This window comes from Myxocyprinus asiaticus, chromosome 15, assembly GCF_019703515.2.
Source record: "Myxocyprinus asiaticus isolate MX2 ecotype Aquarium Trade chromosome 15, UBuf_Myxa_2, whole genome shotgun sequence".
Lineage (NCBI taxonomy): Eukaryota > Metazoa > Chordata > Actinopteri > Cypriniformes > Catostomidae > Myxocyprinus > Myxocyprinus asiaticus.
This window is the reverse complement of record NC_059358.1, coordinates 26,702,991-26,719,490: the sequence shown is the minus strand read 5'-3', so window position 1 is coordinate 26,719,490 and position 16,500 is coordinate 26,702,991. Positions and strand designations below refer to the sequence as shown.

Sequence of the window (16,500 nt, the reverse complement as noted above, 5' to 3'; positions counted from 1 at the left end):
TTCTGTTTCTCACCAACACCTATCATATCACTTCTAAAGACATAGATTAAACCACTGGAGTCGTATGAATTACTTCCATGCTGCCTTTATGTGCTGTTTGGAGCTTCAAAGTTTTGGCCCCATTGACTCACATTATATGGACCAACAGAGCTGAAATATTCTTCTAAACATCTTTGTTTGTGTTCAGCAGATGAAAGAAAGTCATACACATCTGGGATGACATGAGGGTAAGTACATGATTAGAGAACTTTTATTTTTAGATGAACTATCCCTTTAATTGTTTACTCCCTAAAGATTAGTTTAGTAATGATTTATAATCATTTAAGGAAATACATATGGATACAATGTGAATCAGGCTTAAATGTCCTTTGTCACTTTACCCATATTCACCCTATATTATAAAATTTGCAACACTAACAATCCATATTAAACATGAAAATACCTCTAAAACAAGACTGCCCTGAGAAATGTAATGATGTTAAACATTTTTAAATGACACCAGTAAACGCTCAGCTTTGGCAGCCATAAAAAAAAATACAAAAACTAAAATAAAAACTAACTAATCTGAAACTACAAAACACTGAGAAAACAAAAACTAAACTAAAATGAACAAACTGAAAACTAATGAAAACTAAACTGTAATGAAAAATGTAATATAAAATAGAAATTAAAACTAAATAAAAAATCCAAAACTATAATAACCCACATGCTCGTTTACATGGCGTTTCAGAACGCCGCTTTCTGCAAAAAACCTGAAATAAACCATTTTCTTAAGTGCATGTAAACAGGGTCAGTCTGAGTGAATTTAGACGGAGAAATCCAAAATCTTCAAACCACAAATTATAAACATAATTCTCTAAAATGAAGAGATTTTCACAAGGAGGCACAGCAGAAGCAATCATTTTTAATTTTTCTTTAATATTTTGTTCTAAAAGGCTTACGCCACACTAATCTGATTTCATTAATGTCAAGAGGTTTGGGGTGCATTTTAACAGTTATTATTTTTATAATAGTAATAACATAGTAATAATAAATTACATGTTATTTGCAGATGGGAATTTTAAACAGGATAATTCATCATGAACACACCATCTGAGTCATAGGATATTTGCCACAGCATTGGTTGACAAATTCTTTTTGTCCTATTAACAGATATAATTTACTCGTTCACACATGATGCACTTGATAATCATATATATGTGCTTTTTTGTTTTACATATATGTCTGCAAACAAACTTCCCTTTTAAAATGGAAAAGGACCAACAATTCCATACATGCTGTGCAAAACACAGAATATGTCCATTCATGTTGACAGTAACAATAATGATGTTGATGGTGCAGTGACCAAACAAACTCCTACAGATGCAGATGATCATACAAATGGGATAAACCACAAATTTTATGGAAAGCCTTGTCACAGATTTGAGATATGGCCCGTGCATCCAATGAAACAGCCAGTTTTAAAGGAAGCTTTTGTGAGGAAGATCAGGATTACAGATATAAATGTTTAAAATAATGGAATAAAAAAAAAAAACCTGTCACCTTAGCAATTCCTTCACTTTTGTCAATTAAAGTCCACAGTCACTTGCTCCTTCATACAAACAGGAAGGCATCGAGTAAGAAAATTATTTCCATACTGTATCCACAGCTCTGTGTAGATCTCGTCAATTTAAACAGTTTTTCTTTTCTCTCTATTCAAAGATTTGTCCCTTGCTCTATGGGATTTCTCATGAGTTCAGGTGTTCCACTTGTATGGCAGATGCCTCCACAGTGATGCAGAGGTCTTTGTGAGGGGAGATGTCAGATACATTGACAGTTTTATACTGTACATCTGCAGAAGTTACTGGTTTGTACTGGTTCAGGTCAAATACACACGGCACAACAGCCTGCTGGGTGAAGGTGTCTCTCCTCTCAGCTCGGTCGCCTTCTGAGCCTCCTCCTCCGGCATGGCCGGGCCTGTTTGACCCGGCTGGAGCTACAACCAGTTCGGGGGCATGTTTACGCATGTGTTTCATCAAATACGTCTCCTACAGGCAGCATCAGGGCAGACAAAAAGAGAGATACACAAAGTTTATCTTGAGATAAAAAAGATAGTATATTGTGAATGCTGCCGTATAAGATTAGGTGCTAAAGGCTATACCGAGGTATAAGTACGGTTGCATAGACCACAGGAGTACAGCTTAGCATGTTTGACTGTGTGTGTAGACAGATGTACTTCCAGGCTGGCCGCGTCTACATAACCACGGTTACAGTGGTGACACTTATACGGCTTGTCCTTGTTATGCTGACGCCGATGAGACTGCAAATGATTAAGAAAGAGCGAGGGAGAGAGAGATGTTACACAAACTGTGAATTCATTTGCAATTGCACAATAAAGCCTAGTAAAAGTAACACCTTTAATTTAAGACCCAAATTAACAGCAAACTTACCACCTAAAGATTTAAATAGAGACCTTATTTACAACTGATATTAAGAGTTGTCTCGGGTGATCTGATCACAAGTGGTCAGGTGAGACAGATCGCTCAGATTTTGAGGGGAGGGTCTCTGATTTCATGACTACAAACACCACTTACAATGTCAGTGTGTTACTGCATATTGATTTAATGGAGACAAAAATACTAAAGAAATGTAAGGACTTGCGATGAGATGCATGTAATGTATGCTTTTCCCCTCAAATGTCCTGATTGAACAGTTAATTTATTTTAAGGCTGTACATAACTGGAAAAGTTAAAACTCCCTTCTTTTAGCACAGCGGATGATTGGCCGATGTTTAGGTGGTCCTTCACTGTTGTGCGGAATACACCAGGACATTTACTCTAAAAATGTAATGTGTTCAAATGTTTCATTAACTACCTCCAAATGTAGTTTGAGTGATCAAATCATAAAACTTTTTTAGACCCAGTTTACACATACATATAATGTTGTCCACTGAGGACAGATTTTCATACCAGGTGTAAATGGGGTCTGAGACGAATTTCCTTTCCTCACCTGAAGGTTAGAGAGCTGAGTGAAAGACTTCTCGCAGCCTGGGTGTGTACATTTGTATGGCCTGTCTCCCGTGTGGACCCTAAACAGGGACAAGATTTATAAGTCAGGAAGCAAAAGGTGAAAAAAAAACTAAAAGGAGTATGACTAAAATGGTACATCTATACCTGTTGTGTTGCTGTAAGTGGCTTAGTTGTCGGAAGGTCTTCTGGCAGTAGTTGCAGGTGTAAGGCTTCACACCTGTGTGAATTCGTACATGTTGAGCCAGATAACTTGTGTTGGCAAACGATTTTGTACAATGAGGACACTTATGAGGTTTGGATTCTGTGTGGTTTCTGCAAAAAGGGAAAGAAGATATGAAACAAGGGAGGAAAGAAAGCAAGCAAGGAAGAAAGGATAAAAAGGAAGGAAAACAGGTAGGAGAAAAAGGTATGGAATGAGGGAAGGAAAAAAGGAAGGAAACAGACAAGAAGCATGGGAGGGAAGGAAGAAGGAAAGAAAGAAAAGGAAGTGAGGGAAGAAAAGGAAGGGAAGGAAGAAGTAAAGGAAAGAAGAAAGCAAATTAATAAAAGGGAGGAGGAAAAGAAAGATGGCATGAAATGAGGAAAGGAATAAGTTAGGAAAGAAGGAAGGAAAGAGGAAAGACATGAGTGGAAGGAAAGAAGAAAAGGGAAGGAGTAAGGAAAGGAAAAAAGAATGAAAGAAGTGTGGGAGGGGAGGGAAGGAAGTAGTAAGGGAAGGAAAGAAAAAGGGAGGGAAGGAAAGGAGGACAGTTAAGAAAAAACAGAAAGGGAAGGAAGGAAAGAACAAGAAAAACATGGTTACACAGGGGACAATTCAATAATAAAGAGAACTCATAATTAATTTAAATCAGCTATACAAATATCTGACATGACAATATTTTAGATTTTTTCTCTACGCCATCTCTCTGTGCTGAACTTTTTTAGGTCTGATCAGCATTGCCTACAAATGTCCAAAATTATGCCTTGAATTTATAGACACACTTGCACAGTGTGGCAAGTGTTTGAGGTTTCAGATATTTGAGTGAAGTCACAGACAGGGCAGATCCATCTCTCAACAATATTTGCACTAAATTCTCACAGGAACTCTGTAGGCTGCACTGCCCAATCCCATGTCCAATTGAGTTCAGGAGTGGGTGAAACCTTTATGTGACCTCTATTTCAGAGAGAGGCAGAACCACATAAAACTTCGGCATGGTTATGGGAGTCAAAGAGAGTGAATTCCCAATGACAGAAGCAATTTCAGTTCAATACTTAGAGTGTGTGTGTGTGTGTGTGTGTGTGTGTTTAAAACCCCACAAAGTGGTGTAAAAGTTTTAGTCTACAGTATTAAAAATATGCTAGAAGAGAAATGAATTATACAAAGAGAGAGAGAAGAAAGGGAGGAGAGATACAGAGCGGATTAAAAAAAAATTATATTGCATTCATTCTTTTGAAAACCCTGCAAAGTTTTCCTGACAAACTTTAGAATTTTCTAGCAATTATTCCTCCTACAGAGAGACTATATTGGATGTGCAATCTACCTACTTCACATAGTAACATCAGCTATAACCACCTTTGCCATTATAAATACTGTGGCATATAATTACACAGTCCATTAAACAAAGTTTTACATATAAGCAAATCGTTAGCGGAGTATGTTGCTATAGCAACATGCAGGAGAGGAAACTCTGTCCAACATGAACATCAGAACCACTCGGGATGTACACACAGGACAGTTTTATAGCTCAAAAACTGCTAAATGCACCTCAATGAATTGGAACAGAAAGCAGGACGTTTAGGTCTCAAGAAATACTGCCCAGGCTTTTTGTTGGTTATCAGTAAAGTAGTAAAATAATCGCCCTGACTCTAGCATTAGGCCTCGGTGAAAAGGGTGCTGCAGATCCACAGAGGAACTTGTCCCACCCCCAGCCTTTTCTGATTGGTCCATTGTTTTAAAACCGACCTTGATGCATTGTACTGAGTAACAAAGCTGAGCTATTTTTAACTTGACATGCAGTCTTCTGACACTAACAAAATAGTGAGATGTGATGCAACGGATAAAAACACAAGTCTGTCACATAAGTATGTAGATAAACAAATAATGTTGATTAACACAAAAAATACTTTTCTTGAAAAAAAAAAAAAAATGCAAAAATCAAGGTTACAGTGAGACACTTGCAATGGAAGTGAATAGAGCCAATTTTTGGGAAGATTTAAAAGCAGAAATGTGAAGCTTACAAATTTATAGAAGCACTTATGGTACATAAATTCTGTTAAAACTTGTGTATCATTTGAGATGTAGGGCCCTATAATAAGAGCATTAGCACTAAGCGCAGCACTGTGCTTTAAGTCATAAGCGCAAAGTCAGAAGTTTTGGTATTTTCGTGCAAGCATGCCCTAAGTCTAGGCGCAAGTAGGTTTGGTGAAATTTTGTGCGCAAAGCGCTAATGGGCTGGATCAAAATTCAATTTTGAGATTCTTCTCCGGTTATTGCACTGTCTGCATCCTATTATAGTCCATTCCCTGTCAAACACCAGCGATATAAACAAAGACAGCACATTCATAGACTGTATGCAATGAATTAGAACATTTCAATGACAGTGACACGCTCCTTTTATAAGCATAGAAAATGTGATTCTTACATACTGTACAAAAATAGTTTTTAAAAAATGTTCATGGGGCTACTAAAAATCTTAACTACTAGACCGACTTGGCCAGCAGAAAAAAAAAAAATAATAATAATAATTTTGGAACGCTGATACACTCTCCATCACCCGCCTGCTTTGCCACCAACACCCACACACAAACACACACACTAGAGGTGCGGTGCCGAGTACCGTGTGTGCTGCTGTAAGTGACTGAGCTGTCTGAAAGCCTTCTGGCAGTAGGAGCAGCTGTAGGGCTTGGCACCGCTGTGGATGCGGATGTGCTGGGCCAGGTAGCTGGTGTTAGCGAAGGATTTGGAGCAATGCGGACACTGGTGAGCTTTCACCTCCGTGTGTGACTTGGAGTGCAGCTGCATGTCTGACTTACTGCAGAACGTCAAACCACACATCCGGCACCTACAGACAGAAAAACACACACATACACCAAAGGAGAGGACAGAGGGATGAGAGAGAAGGAAAACATGGGTGAAAAACAGAAGAGACAAAGAACAGATAAGGAAATGGGACAAATAGAAGAGGAAAGTTACAAGCAGGGATGTCAAAAGTACCCGTACTTAGGTACCAAGTCGGTTAGTACCAACGGAGTACGAACTCTATTTGCTACCGGCACTCTGTTTGACTGCTTTTGAATGTTCACACGTGTATTTGCACGTATGCTCTGTGAAGAGTGTTTCCACATGCCGCTGCGGCTCACACACAGTGTGCATGACATCAATTTCATCACCAGCACAGTCTGTACGCAGGCTAATTTTTCTAGATATGCAGGCTGTCCATGTTGTCGGCAGATGTGCCTGGAGTTGCCTGTATTAAAGAGTATCACAAACCAGTCGACGAAATCATCCCAACAGTCTCGCAGTTAAGAGTATACTTGAAAAAGTTAGAGAGCTCGATTGTGCATTAAACGTAAATGGCATATAGAAGAAAAATTAAGTAAACACTAGCATTAAATGTGATTATGCACATAAACAATCAAAAGGCATTTAGGTCTTGATGAGGTATTACTGTAAATGGAGTGGGCTTTGTCTCATGTATAAAAAAAGAATAAAATAATGTGTCGAAATGTTGGATCTGTGCATTAGGCCTTGCAGTGTTAAATTCAGTCATTGTTTACTCAACCCTGTGTTGCTATAACTCCATTTGTCTTTCTGTCTTTTTCTTAACACAAAGGGAGAAATTGTGACAAAATGTTGTGCTCAGTGATGTCATACAATGGCAGTTTATGGTGACCACCTCTTCAAGATTCAAAAAGACGTAAAAGTATTATTCAGAAGTCTAATAAATTATTCCATGAGACTCATGTTTGTTATGAAAGCATATGATGAGGTTTGGTGAGAAACAAACCAAAATCTAATGTTTTATTTAGTGAAACTGCTGCTTTCCTCTGCGCGTTCATGAGACTGCAAGAGACCAACAGTTCACGCAGCACCCCCCGCTCGTGACATGGGGCGTTCAAGCGAAAACTCGTTTTGTTTTATCTAAAAACAGGTCCGCTATAGCGATACTAACAACAGAACAGAACACAGCTGCACACAAACCAGAGAACCGAACTTACTAAATATGTCTGATGAGTATGTAGTCAGAGAATAGATGCATTTCTATGCCCAGCATCATTTGTTTGAAACAGTGTACTCAATCAAAAAGAGAGATAGACAGAGGAGGCTGAAGGCAGCCATAGTCACACCTTGCCCTAACCTGACTGCAAACGACATACGATAAAAGGTATATTTTCAATGTTAATCAGAGTTTTTGTCCTAACCAGCCATGATGAGTGACAGTACATTCTGTCAATTGCTTGGTTTCTATTTTCAGCATTGCGCCAGGAAACCCCGTCTGCTATGAGCTGGCACCGGTCAAAAAACTTTCTCATAACAGTATATTGAAACCAGCATCTCACTAGCCGGTTAAAAACGACTTGATTTTGGCCAAGAATGATTTCGCTGTGGTACCGCTCTCTTCAGTTGGAGGTCTGTAACAAATACTCAGATGGACATTCCCGCCTCCTCTATCTCTCAGTTTGATTGAGTACTCCGACTACAAAATCAGACATGTTTAGTAAGTTCTGTTCTCTAGTTTGTGTGCAGCTGTGTTGTGTTCTGTTGTTTCTATCGCTGTGGCAGACTTGTTTTTATATAAACATAACGAGTTGTTGCTTGAACGCCCTATTTCGCGAGTGGGGGCTGCTTGAACTCTTGTGCAGTCTCATGAATGTGCAGAGGAGAGCAACGGTCAGTCAACAGTTTCACTAAATAATACATTTGATTTCGGTTTGTTTCTCACCAGAACTCGTCATATGCTTTTATAACAATCATGAGTCTCATGGAATAATTTATTAGACTTCTGAATAATACTTTTATGTCTTTTTGAATCTTGAAGAGGTGGTCACCATAAACTGCCATTGTATGACATCACTGAGCACAAAATTTTGTCACAATTTCTCCCTTTTTGTTAAGAAAAGGAAAGTTAAACAGGGTTATAACAACACATGGGTGAGTGAATTTTCATTTTTGGGTGAACTATCCCTTTAATGCACCCTTTCAAATGTATTAAGTCATTAATATTAATCAAAATATTCACAAGAATATGACAAAACCACTAATTGTTCTTCAAGTATTTCTTTGTTCGTCATTACACACTTAATGCAATGTTTACTTCATTGCAAAATTCTTGAAGGACATTTTCATTGAATTTGTTAACATATTTAAGTTTTTTTAATAAATAACGGTGACATTTTACTGGCATTGTTATTGACTACTAAAATGTTGGCACTGTGACAATCCTAGTTACAAGCATGGTCCATCAATAGTGAAAGGAGAAACAAGAGACAAGAAGGAGACACCAGCAGGAGGGTGAGACAGGAGGAGGTCAATAGAGAACAATCCAGAGGGAAATTGTAGACTCTGGCTCAAGAACAGAAAGACGAGAGGGAAAGGCCAGACACACAAGTGCAAATGGGCAATGAGGGACATAAGAGCATGTGAAGGGGAGAGAGCGACAGGGGTGTGTTTTCACTGCGTGTGTAGCGCTGAGGTTGCACATGCTGCTAGGCAGAAAACACAGGTTCTACTTAAGCACAGCAAACAAACACACTCGTTACAAAGCCTTGGAAGCTGGCGAGTGTGTGTGTGTCGACCCGGAGGGCCATGCACTGCTGCAGTATGAAAATGAAGTGGCTTAAGAATCCCTGCCTCTGTCTTAGCCTTTTCTATTAGATTTTAAGAATCACACACAGTATGCATGCGGAGCCAGGGTCCCTTTGAGAAGCCCTACCTGTATGTTTTTCCACCCTCTTTCCCAGCATGTACTTCTTCTGGGGAGAAACTATAAGGGTTGGCAGAATGATGCTGGGGAGGAACAAAAAGAGTTTAGGTCTACTTCGTTATTCTAATATATTTATATATGGAAGTGTTAAATCTTATCAAAGTACTATTCATTATTCCTACCTTGCTTTATCTGGGCTAATCAGTTTTCATTGTAATGCAAGGGTCTTAAATTCAAATTACCTGGGGACCATAAGCCAGGTGGCCTGAGGGCCAGTTGAACAGTTACAACAAACCCAAGTGTTTTCACAACCATGAACTATATACACTTATTGGCACAGGTATAAAGTTATTCATGCATGGACATTCCCCTGCTTTAAAGGAATAGTTCACCCAAAAATGAAAATTCTCTCATTATTTACTCACCCTCATGATATCCCAAGTGTGTATGACTTTCTTTCTTTAGCAGAACACATTTGAAAAAAAGAAAGAAAAACAAAATAGAAAAATATCTCAGCTTAGTAGGTCCTTAAAATGCAAGTGGATGGTGATCAGACTTTTGAAGCTCCAAAAAGAACAGACAGTCAGCATAAATGAAAAGATAAAACACCTAAACCAAAACCAACTAAGCTTCTGTACAGCATTCCTCCAACTCAGTTGTAAACAGTGCTGCTTTCCGGGTGTGTTGCATGTACGATTGTACGGTTTCACTATTAACTGCGATTAAAAATGTCACGGTTCATTTAACCGCAAGAATTTCGAATCTACATTTAGTGAAATATTTTATTTACACATGGCAAAAATATTATGTATATAATATATAAATATATAATATAAAATAGTTTTTCGGTGTAAGACTCTCTTTTGCTTGTGCCTGGATGGTTAGAGCAGCTGTTACTATGGTTACGGACAGTGTCCACGTGGTGCTTGGCCAGTTGTCACGGACTGAACGTGAACTTTCAATTCACGTGAAACTGAGGCTTACACACAAACTCCAAAACAAAGAGGAATTCTATCTACCAGACTCGTGTCCACCAAAAAGCAACTTAAAATCGGCTGTGTGGGAGCATTTGAATGACTGACTGAAGATGAAAAATGGAAAACATGCTGACAGAAGTCAAAAGTTACACAATGGGACAGGATGTTCTACTTAGTCATCAAACAACCAACTAGTGAGTATAATATTTTTAGCTGTGGTGCTTTTAAAAAGAGGAATTGAAAGATGCAACTTTTTGTAATGTTTAAGAGAGATGACAGTGCACAATACTTTTACATGTACTATTGGGTCTTAAATCATCCTCATTATTTAAAGCATTGCTGAGTACAAATTCACCGCATTCAACAATAAATGTTAATTTGAGTCATTATTGGACTAAATAGCCAGCATTAATCAATGTTCCTGTTATTATGCATAGTCCAGAGGTTTATTTGCAATATTTTGTGGACAGATTTAAGGACAGTATTTTTATGTCTGTTGTTGATTCTTTATAGTGGGGTGTCTGACAGACAACGGATCACTTTAATAAACTGTTGCATAAGACAAAACTGTTGTATGCCATCAACTACAAGTTACTGTGCCATAAACTACATGTTAAATAACATGTTACATATTATACATCTTACAGTAATGTAGCTCTGAAGCAACTCCAAGCACTCCAGTTACACTGAAGTGTATTTTGTGCCCGGGATGCATAGAAGCGGTGAGTCTCTTATTATACAGTTGCAATCGAAATTACTCAACCCACCCCCAAGACAGTAAGGATTTACAAAGGTAAGCTTTTCTGATGACCCAGAATTTTTAAACTTTACATCTATATCAGTTGAGTGACACATTCAAAGTCATAGTGTGAATATATAACCTAATATTTCTAAATTTTTTTAAAATACAGCCATGTTATAATTATTCAACCCCTATTGCATGTAGCTGTTTCTTAAATATGTAAGGCTACACAAGTAATTGTTTTAAAACAAAATTAAGACATCAATCTGCAATGGCACTTATTTAAGTTTTAAATTTTTTTTAAGTTTAGCGTTGTAAGCAAAAATGTATTTCTATGCAAAAAATGCAATTAAAAATAAGCTGTCTCAAAAGCTAATAGAGGAGATTATTTCATTGCACAAGAAAGGTCATGGCTAAAAGTACATTTCCAAGGCACTTCAATTTCCAATAGACAAAGTTGGCAGCACCATTCATACATTTTTTTAAATATGGTACAACAGCAACCTTCTTGGGGTGTGGAAGAAAGCAAAACTTCACCAAGGGAAATGTTGACTTGAATATTCAAGAAGTAATTAGGAAAGACCTGTGGAGTCCTGGAAGAAGGTTTTATAGACCTATGACACTAAACTGAAAATGAGTTTTAGACCCATGGGTCAGCAGTACGTCTGGAGTAAGATGACAAGGTGATGACAAGAACGACACCATCTTCACAGTCAAGCATGGAGGTGGGTCAGTCCTGTTATGGGGGTGTTTTGCAGCTGCAGGAAATGGCTATCCTGACTATGTGACTGACACCATGGATTCTTTCAGGTATCAGGCTATTTTGACATGAAAAATGTGATGCCTTCAGTGTGTAAATTGAAGCTCATGATCACTGGACTTTCCAGCAAGACAATAACACCAAGGATACATCCAAGTTGTCCAAAATCTGGTTCAGGGATAGGTCGTGGAATGTCCTTAAATGGCCCTTTCAGTTCATCATTAAAATCCCATTGCAAACCTTTGCTGGGATTTCAAGGAAGCAGTGGCAGCACAGAAATCAAAGAATGTCAATGAGCTGGAAGCTTTTGCTCATGAGAAATGTGTAAAAATTCTAATAGAGAGGTGTCCGAAGCCTGAGAACACTTACCTGAAACATTTATTTGCTGTTATTAAGGATAAAGGATGCTCCACATATGATTGACTTTGGGGGTTGAATATTTTTGACATGACATGTGAAGAGAATTCTTTATTTTTTATTTTAAAATTTGGGTAAACTGAACTCTTTGTTCTCAAAATCACTCAAATGTGTATTAAAAACTTACTTTGACTGTTTACTGAGGTTTTAGTTGATGTGTTTTAATTCCCATCACCAGAATGTATTGCTGGTCAGTGGGGGTTGAATAATTTTTATTGCAACTGTATATCTTCTATTTATTTATTGTCTATTTAGCAGTTTTCCTTTTGTATGGCTGCGCTTAGAGTCCATATATTCCTAAGAAACATGTCCAATTACACATTCAATTGTGATATGATACAGTATGTGGTTTTTTTTTTTTGCCTCAGTTTTGTTGCTTAAAAATACAATTTCAAATAATCATAAAACCTGTTAACTGTAATTTTTTTTTCTCCAAAGGTAATCTAACAGTCAAAATCTCAAAACGTGGCATTCCTAGTCGCACATGCGTCAGTTCTCGCATGTCTCACACGCCAACGCAATTACATCACAAGCGCATACTGCTGCTGACCAGAAGCAATGCTTTATATTTAAAAAGTACTTAAATATAGATTTTTTTATAGAAAGCAATCATGTCTCTTTAGAAGGCATTCATTTAACCGCTGGAGTCGTACGGATGACGTATATGCTGACTGTCTGTTCTTTTTGGAGCTTCAAAAGTCTGATCACCATCCACTTGCATTTTAAGGACCTACTGAGCTGAGATATTTTTTTCAAATGTGTTCTGCTGATGAAAGAAAGTCATACACACCTGGGATGGCATGAGGGTGAGTTAATGATGAGAGAATTTTTGGGTGAACTAACCCTTTAATGCATAATTTCATAAAGCTCTCTCTTCATACACAATTGTTATACCTGTCCTGCAAGACCCAAAATCAAGGGATGTGTCCCAGTAGGCGAGCCAACCAATGGGAGTGTCGATTTCCTCTTTCTTCCCCTTTTCGATGGTAATGGTATGATAACTGGTGAGCAGGGCAACGATTCATTTTTCTTGTCTGGTGGAGTCATGCAAGACAGAGTAAAACGCTTTGATTATGTGAACCAAGACTGATGAGACAATAAAAAAGTATGTCAGACCTATAATACTACATTCTATAGTAAAACAACACATATAAACATAAAGTAGATATTTAAAAAATGGTTGTGTAATAATGGTAAGCAGTATAGGCAGATGTGGGCATAATTCTCATAGGGACATCTGAGGTTCACGTGCAAGGGTGTATCTGTATGTAAAATAATGTGCATTACCTGTCTGGACTGTTATCATGGTGGTGGACGGATGTCCAGAAATAAAGGACTGGGCAGAGGACACTGGAGACACCAGGGTGACCAAACCCGCTAGACAGAGTAAGAAAGTGAAAAAGGAATGTGAGTGAGATTGAAAAAAAGTGTAACAGAGTCCACACAGAAAAATTTAGAAATTAAGAACCTGAGAGTTCCTTGTAACCACTCAACATAGACCACACAAACAGTACCTGCTGTCATGATGCCAGTAGGCGGCACCGGTACCACTGTGATACTGTGTGAGGACTGGGACGCTTGTGCCTGGTCCTGTTTTAGTGTCCGTCCCCCTGCTGTCGTATCCATGGCACCCCCAGCAACAGCCACCACTGCTGTGGCTGGGTAATGGGTGGGGCCATGTGAGTAGGTGGGGCTTTTATCCTGACCCAGCTGCTCCTTTGCCTTATTTAGAAATAGGGCATTCTCAATCTAAATGGAAAACACAGAGTTGGGATGGTATCTGTAATAGAGCGCAACAGTCTGGTTCCAGAAGTAAAAAATCCGAAGACGAATATATTTTTACAGATACATAACCAACCATTAAGGAGACTCCTACCGTGAGCTCTGAGGTTGTTCATTGATGATACATGGTTCTGTGTAATCCATCAGTTTGCTTTATTTCAACTTCATTGTTTAAAAATCATGTTTAACAGCAAAGTTCCTTGTGAACAACTACAATACCCATGGTTCAGCAGAGAAAGATCCACCAATCAGAGGACTGGGGCCAAAAATGCCCACAAGTAACCTCCCACTCCCATGACGCACTGTGAATGATGCAATCGAGTCGGTCTCCCTTCACCCTCAAACTACTTATGTATTTGTTCATATTGGAATATTTTGCAGTAAACGGAAACTTTATCTTTTCTATAATTAACAACCTAAAATCAATAGCTTTCCATTATTTTATATTCAATTAAGTCATTCGCAATGCTTCATGGGATTGTAGTCTGTGCCCTCAAAGGCGATAAGTACACAGTCTTGTACCTTTATCTTTTTGTCTGATTTCCAAATAATTTTTTCCTTCAAATCAAAGTTTGTAATGTTGTGATTCACCTCGGAGCTGATTGGTTTGGTTCATGCCTTAGAACTCTTTTATGAAGGATTTTATGAAAAGTCTATGGAAGAAATGAATACTTTCAGAACCAAGGCAGCTGAAAAAGTGGATGGGTACTGTTGCACTCTATAGGAGGCATAGTTAGGCAAACTTATGCAGTGTCTGATTCTGCTCCCTGGTTCCATATGTTGTGAATCAATATATCATGAACACAAATTCGGGCACTAGCAAGGGCCTTGATACATTAAACTTTGTGACACCAAACTCAATTAACACAAAATGTCTGCTAATCCTGCATTTTTTTTTATTATTTTTTTGTAAGTGAAACAAATAATGTTCATACATAATGACATTCAGATATTTAAAATATATATATAATATACAAGTGCAGAACATACACAAAAGAACAAATAAATAGAAATGAAAAATCTTCTAACAACTACAAAGTCCTCTAAAAACGCTTCCAGGATTGTTTCCCTTTATTACACGTTAGGGATGAAAGACAATTACCAACAGATGTTCTTTTAAAGACAGAAAATAAGGCTGTCATAAATTCACATTTGCGCTCATCCTCTAATGACTACATAATGACTTTTCCAGTAAGTGAATATATTAAGCAGCTGATGAGCTCACTGGCCATTTCTGTGCATTTTGAGAATTTCTAGGGAGTTGCTCTGAAATGATTTTGACAAAGGGACATCGCAAGAAACTCCCTGGGCAGTGCACATACTACTGAACTAGGGGGAGATTGAGAGACGCACCTTAAGACAGTTTAAGTGTGTATCTCTGTGTGCTTACCTGTCCCTGCATAGGAGACCAGAAGTATGAGGAGTTGAAATGGGAATCCTCCATCACCCCTGACACAAGAAAGTAAACATTTGGATAAGAAGAAAAAAAAGAAGAAGCCCTGAATACTCTGTAACCTGTGACCTTTTGATGTGATGGGGCAAGAGGTTAAAGAAACGGACAGAACTAGACAGACTATTTGTTTTTAATTTTAAACACATGGAATCCTGTGGTGCATTTCGCCAACAGATTCAGAATTGACAAAGTACATTTTAGTAATAAACAATATCAAACTTAACTGTAAATGGAATATATATGGAATAGGGCTAATTCCTAAAACAGGACAGCATTATCTTCTTTCATGAAGGAAACTGAATATAATTGAATGCATGAACAGCATGTCTATCACTGGTCAATTTATGGTTAAGACTATCAAAAACTGCAACATAAATGCATTTAGTTGATGTTAATCGTCCATATGTGACTGCAGTGCACTCCATATCACAGAAACAACATCCACAATGAGTCTCTTTTATCAAGTTATGTTTTTACAAGTGGCGAGTTAATACAATAGCTACTTTTTGCCGTCTACTGGATGCAATTTACCAATTTGTTGTAGGCAAATGTCTGTTTCGCTTTATTCTTTGTTAAAAGCGTTGCATTGTAGGATGTCGTTTTTTAAAAAAAATAATATTATAACACATTCACATATGTATTTGCAAATATCCCATTATGTCTTAAATAAATAACTTAATATTAATGAGAGACAGGGACGAATCTATGTTAACGAATGCGGACCTGCAGCCCACAGCATGACGTGACCCGCGCATTCCCTCTACTGATCACGTCTGCTCAAATACAAGGAAAGGCGAAAAAAAAAAAAAAAAGACAGAAAAAACAGAACAAGTGGGAAAAAATCGTCGACGCTGGGACCGAGGCGGTTTTACGCAGACTTCCGGCACATGAATGTCTGCGATCGGGCGGCAGCAGCGCCAGCGGCTCACATCAACAGCCACAAAACAAGCTTCAAAGTGACAAATAAAGCGCGATTACCAGCTCTGAAGACTTTTGCTACTCCTGCCGGGGATTTCCTCCAAGCGGGATGTTTGTAAAGTCTTTCCAAAAGCACCCGATTGAAGAAATTCAATGAGGGTTTTTTTCTCCCTTGTGTTTTTTTCTATTTTTTTCCCCCTTTTCTTACGGAGTTGGCCGAACTGTCTAAACAGCACTTCCGCTCGAAAGAAGCAAGCACTGCCTCTGCGTCCTGACGTCATTTCCGTCCAATGAGGTCAAACATGTCCAAAAACCCATAGAGATGAATGGGGATGCTAACGGATAGCTCTCTCCAGGTATTTTATAGCTCCATGCCAAGAACACCAGCCTTAAAAATAATAAAAGTTCAAAAAAAAAAAAAAAAAATTAAATAAAAAAAAAAAAAAAAATTAAACCAATTTTGTGTGTGTGTGTGTGTGTGTGTGTGTGTGTTATTATGTAAAAGAGTTCTGGACTGAAGTGTCTATGCTTTTTTCTCAG

At 38.2% G+C, this 16,500-nt stretch overlaps 1 protein-coding gene across 3 annotated transcripts; it reads right to left on the bottom strand.

Annotated features, from left to right (window-relative positions):
• Positions 1-898: 898 nt before the first annotated feature.
• Positions 899-16,287, bottom strand: znf384b (zinc finger protein 384 b). Of its 3 annotated transcripts, XM_051718501.1 has the most exons (11): positions 16,021-16,280; positions 14,980-15,038; positions 13,322-13,556; positions 13,095-13,184; positions 12,702-12,841; positions 8,921-8,994; positions 5,825-6,049; positions 3,153-3,320; positions 2,989-3,067; positions 2,141-2,299; positions 899-2,027 (listed from the first exon to the last, which is right to left on the bottom strand). In XM_051718501.1, exons 2-11 carry the CDS (start codon positions 15,031-15,033, stop codon positions 1,728-1,730), a joined length of 1,524 nt encoding a protein of 507 aa, XP_051574461.1. In that variant the 5' UTR covers positions 15,034-15,038; positions 16,021-16,280; the 3' UTR covers positions 899-1,727. The 3 variants fall into 3 exon arrangements, with proteins under 3 accessions (XP_051574461.1, XP_051574462.1, XP_051574463.1); XM_051718502.1 differs by lacking the exon at positions 2,141-2,299 and having other exon boundaries at positions 16,021-16,287; XM_051718503.1 differs by lacking the exon at positions 5,825-6,049 and having other exon boundaries at positions 16,021-16,275.
• Positions 16,288-16,500: the final 213 nt, after the last annotated feature.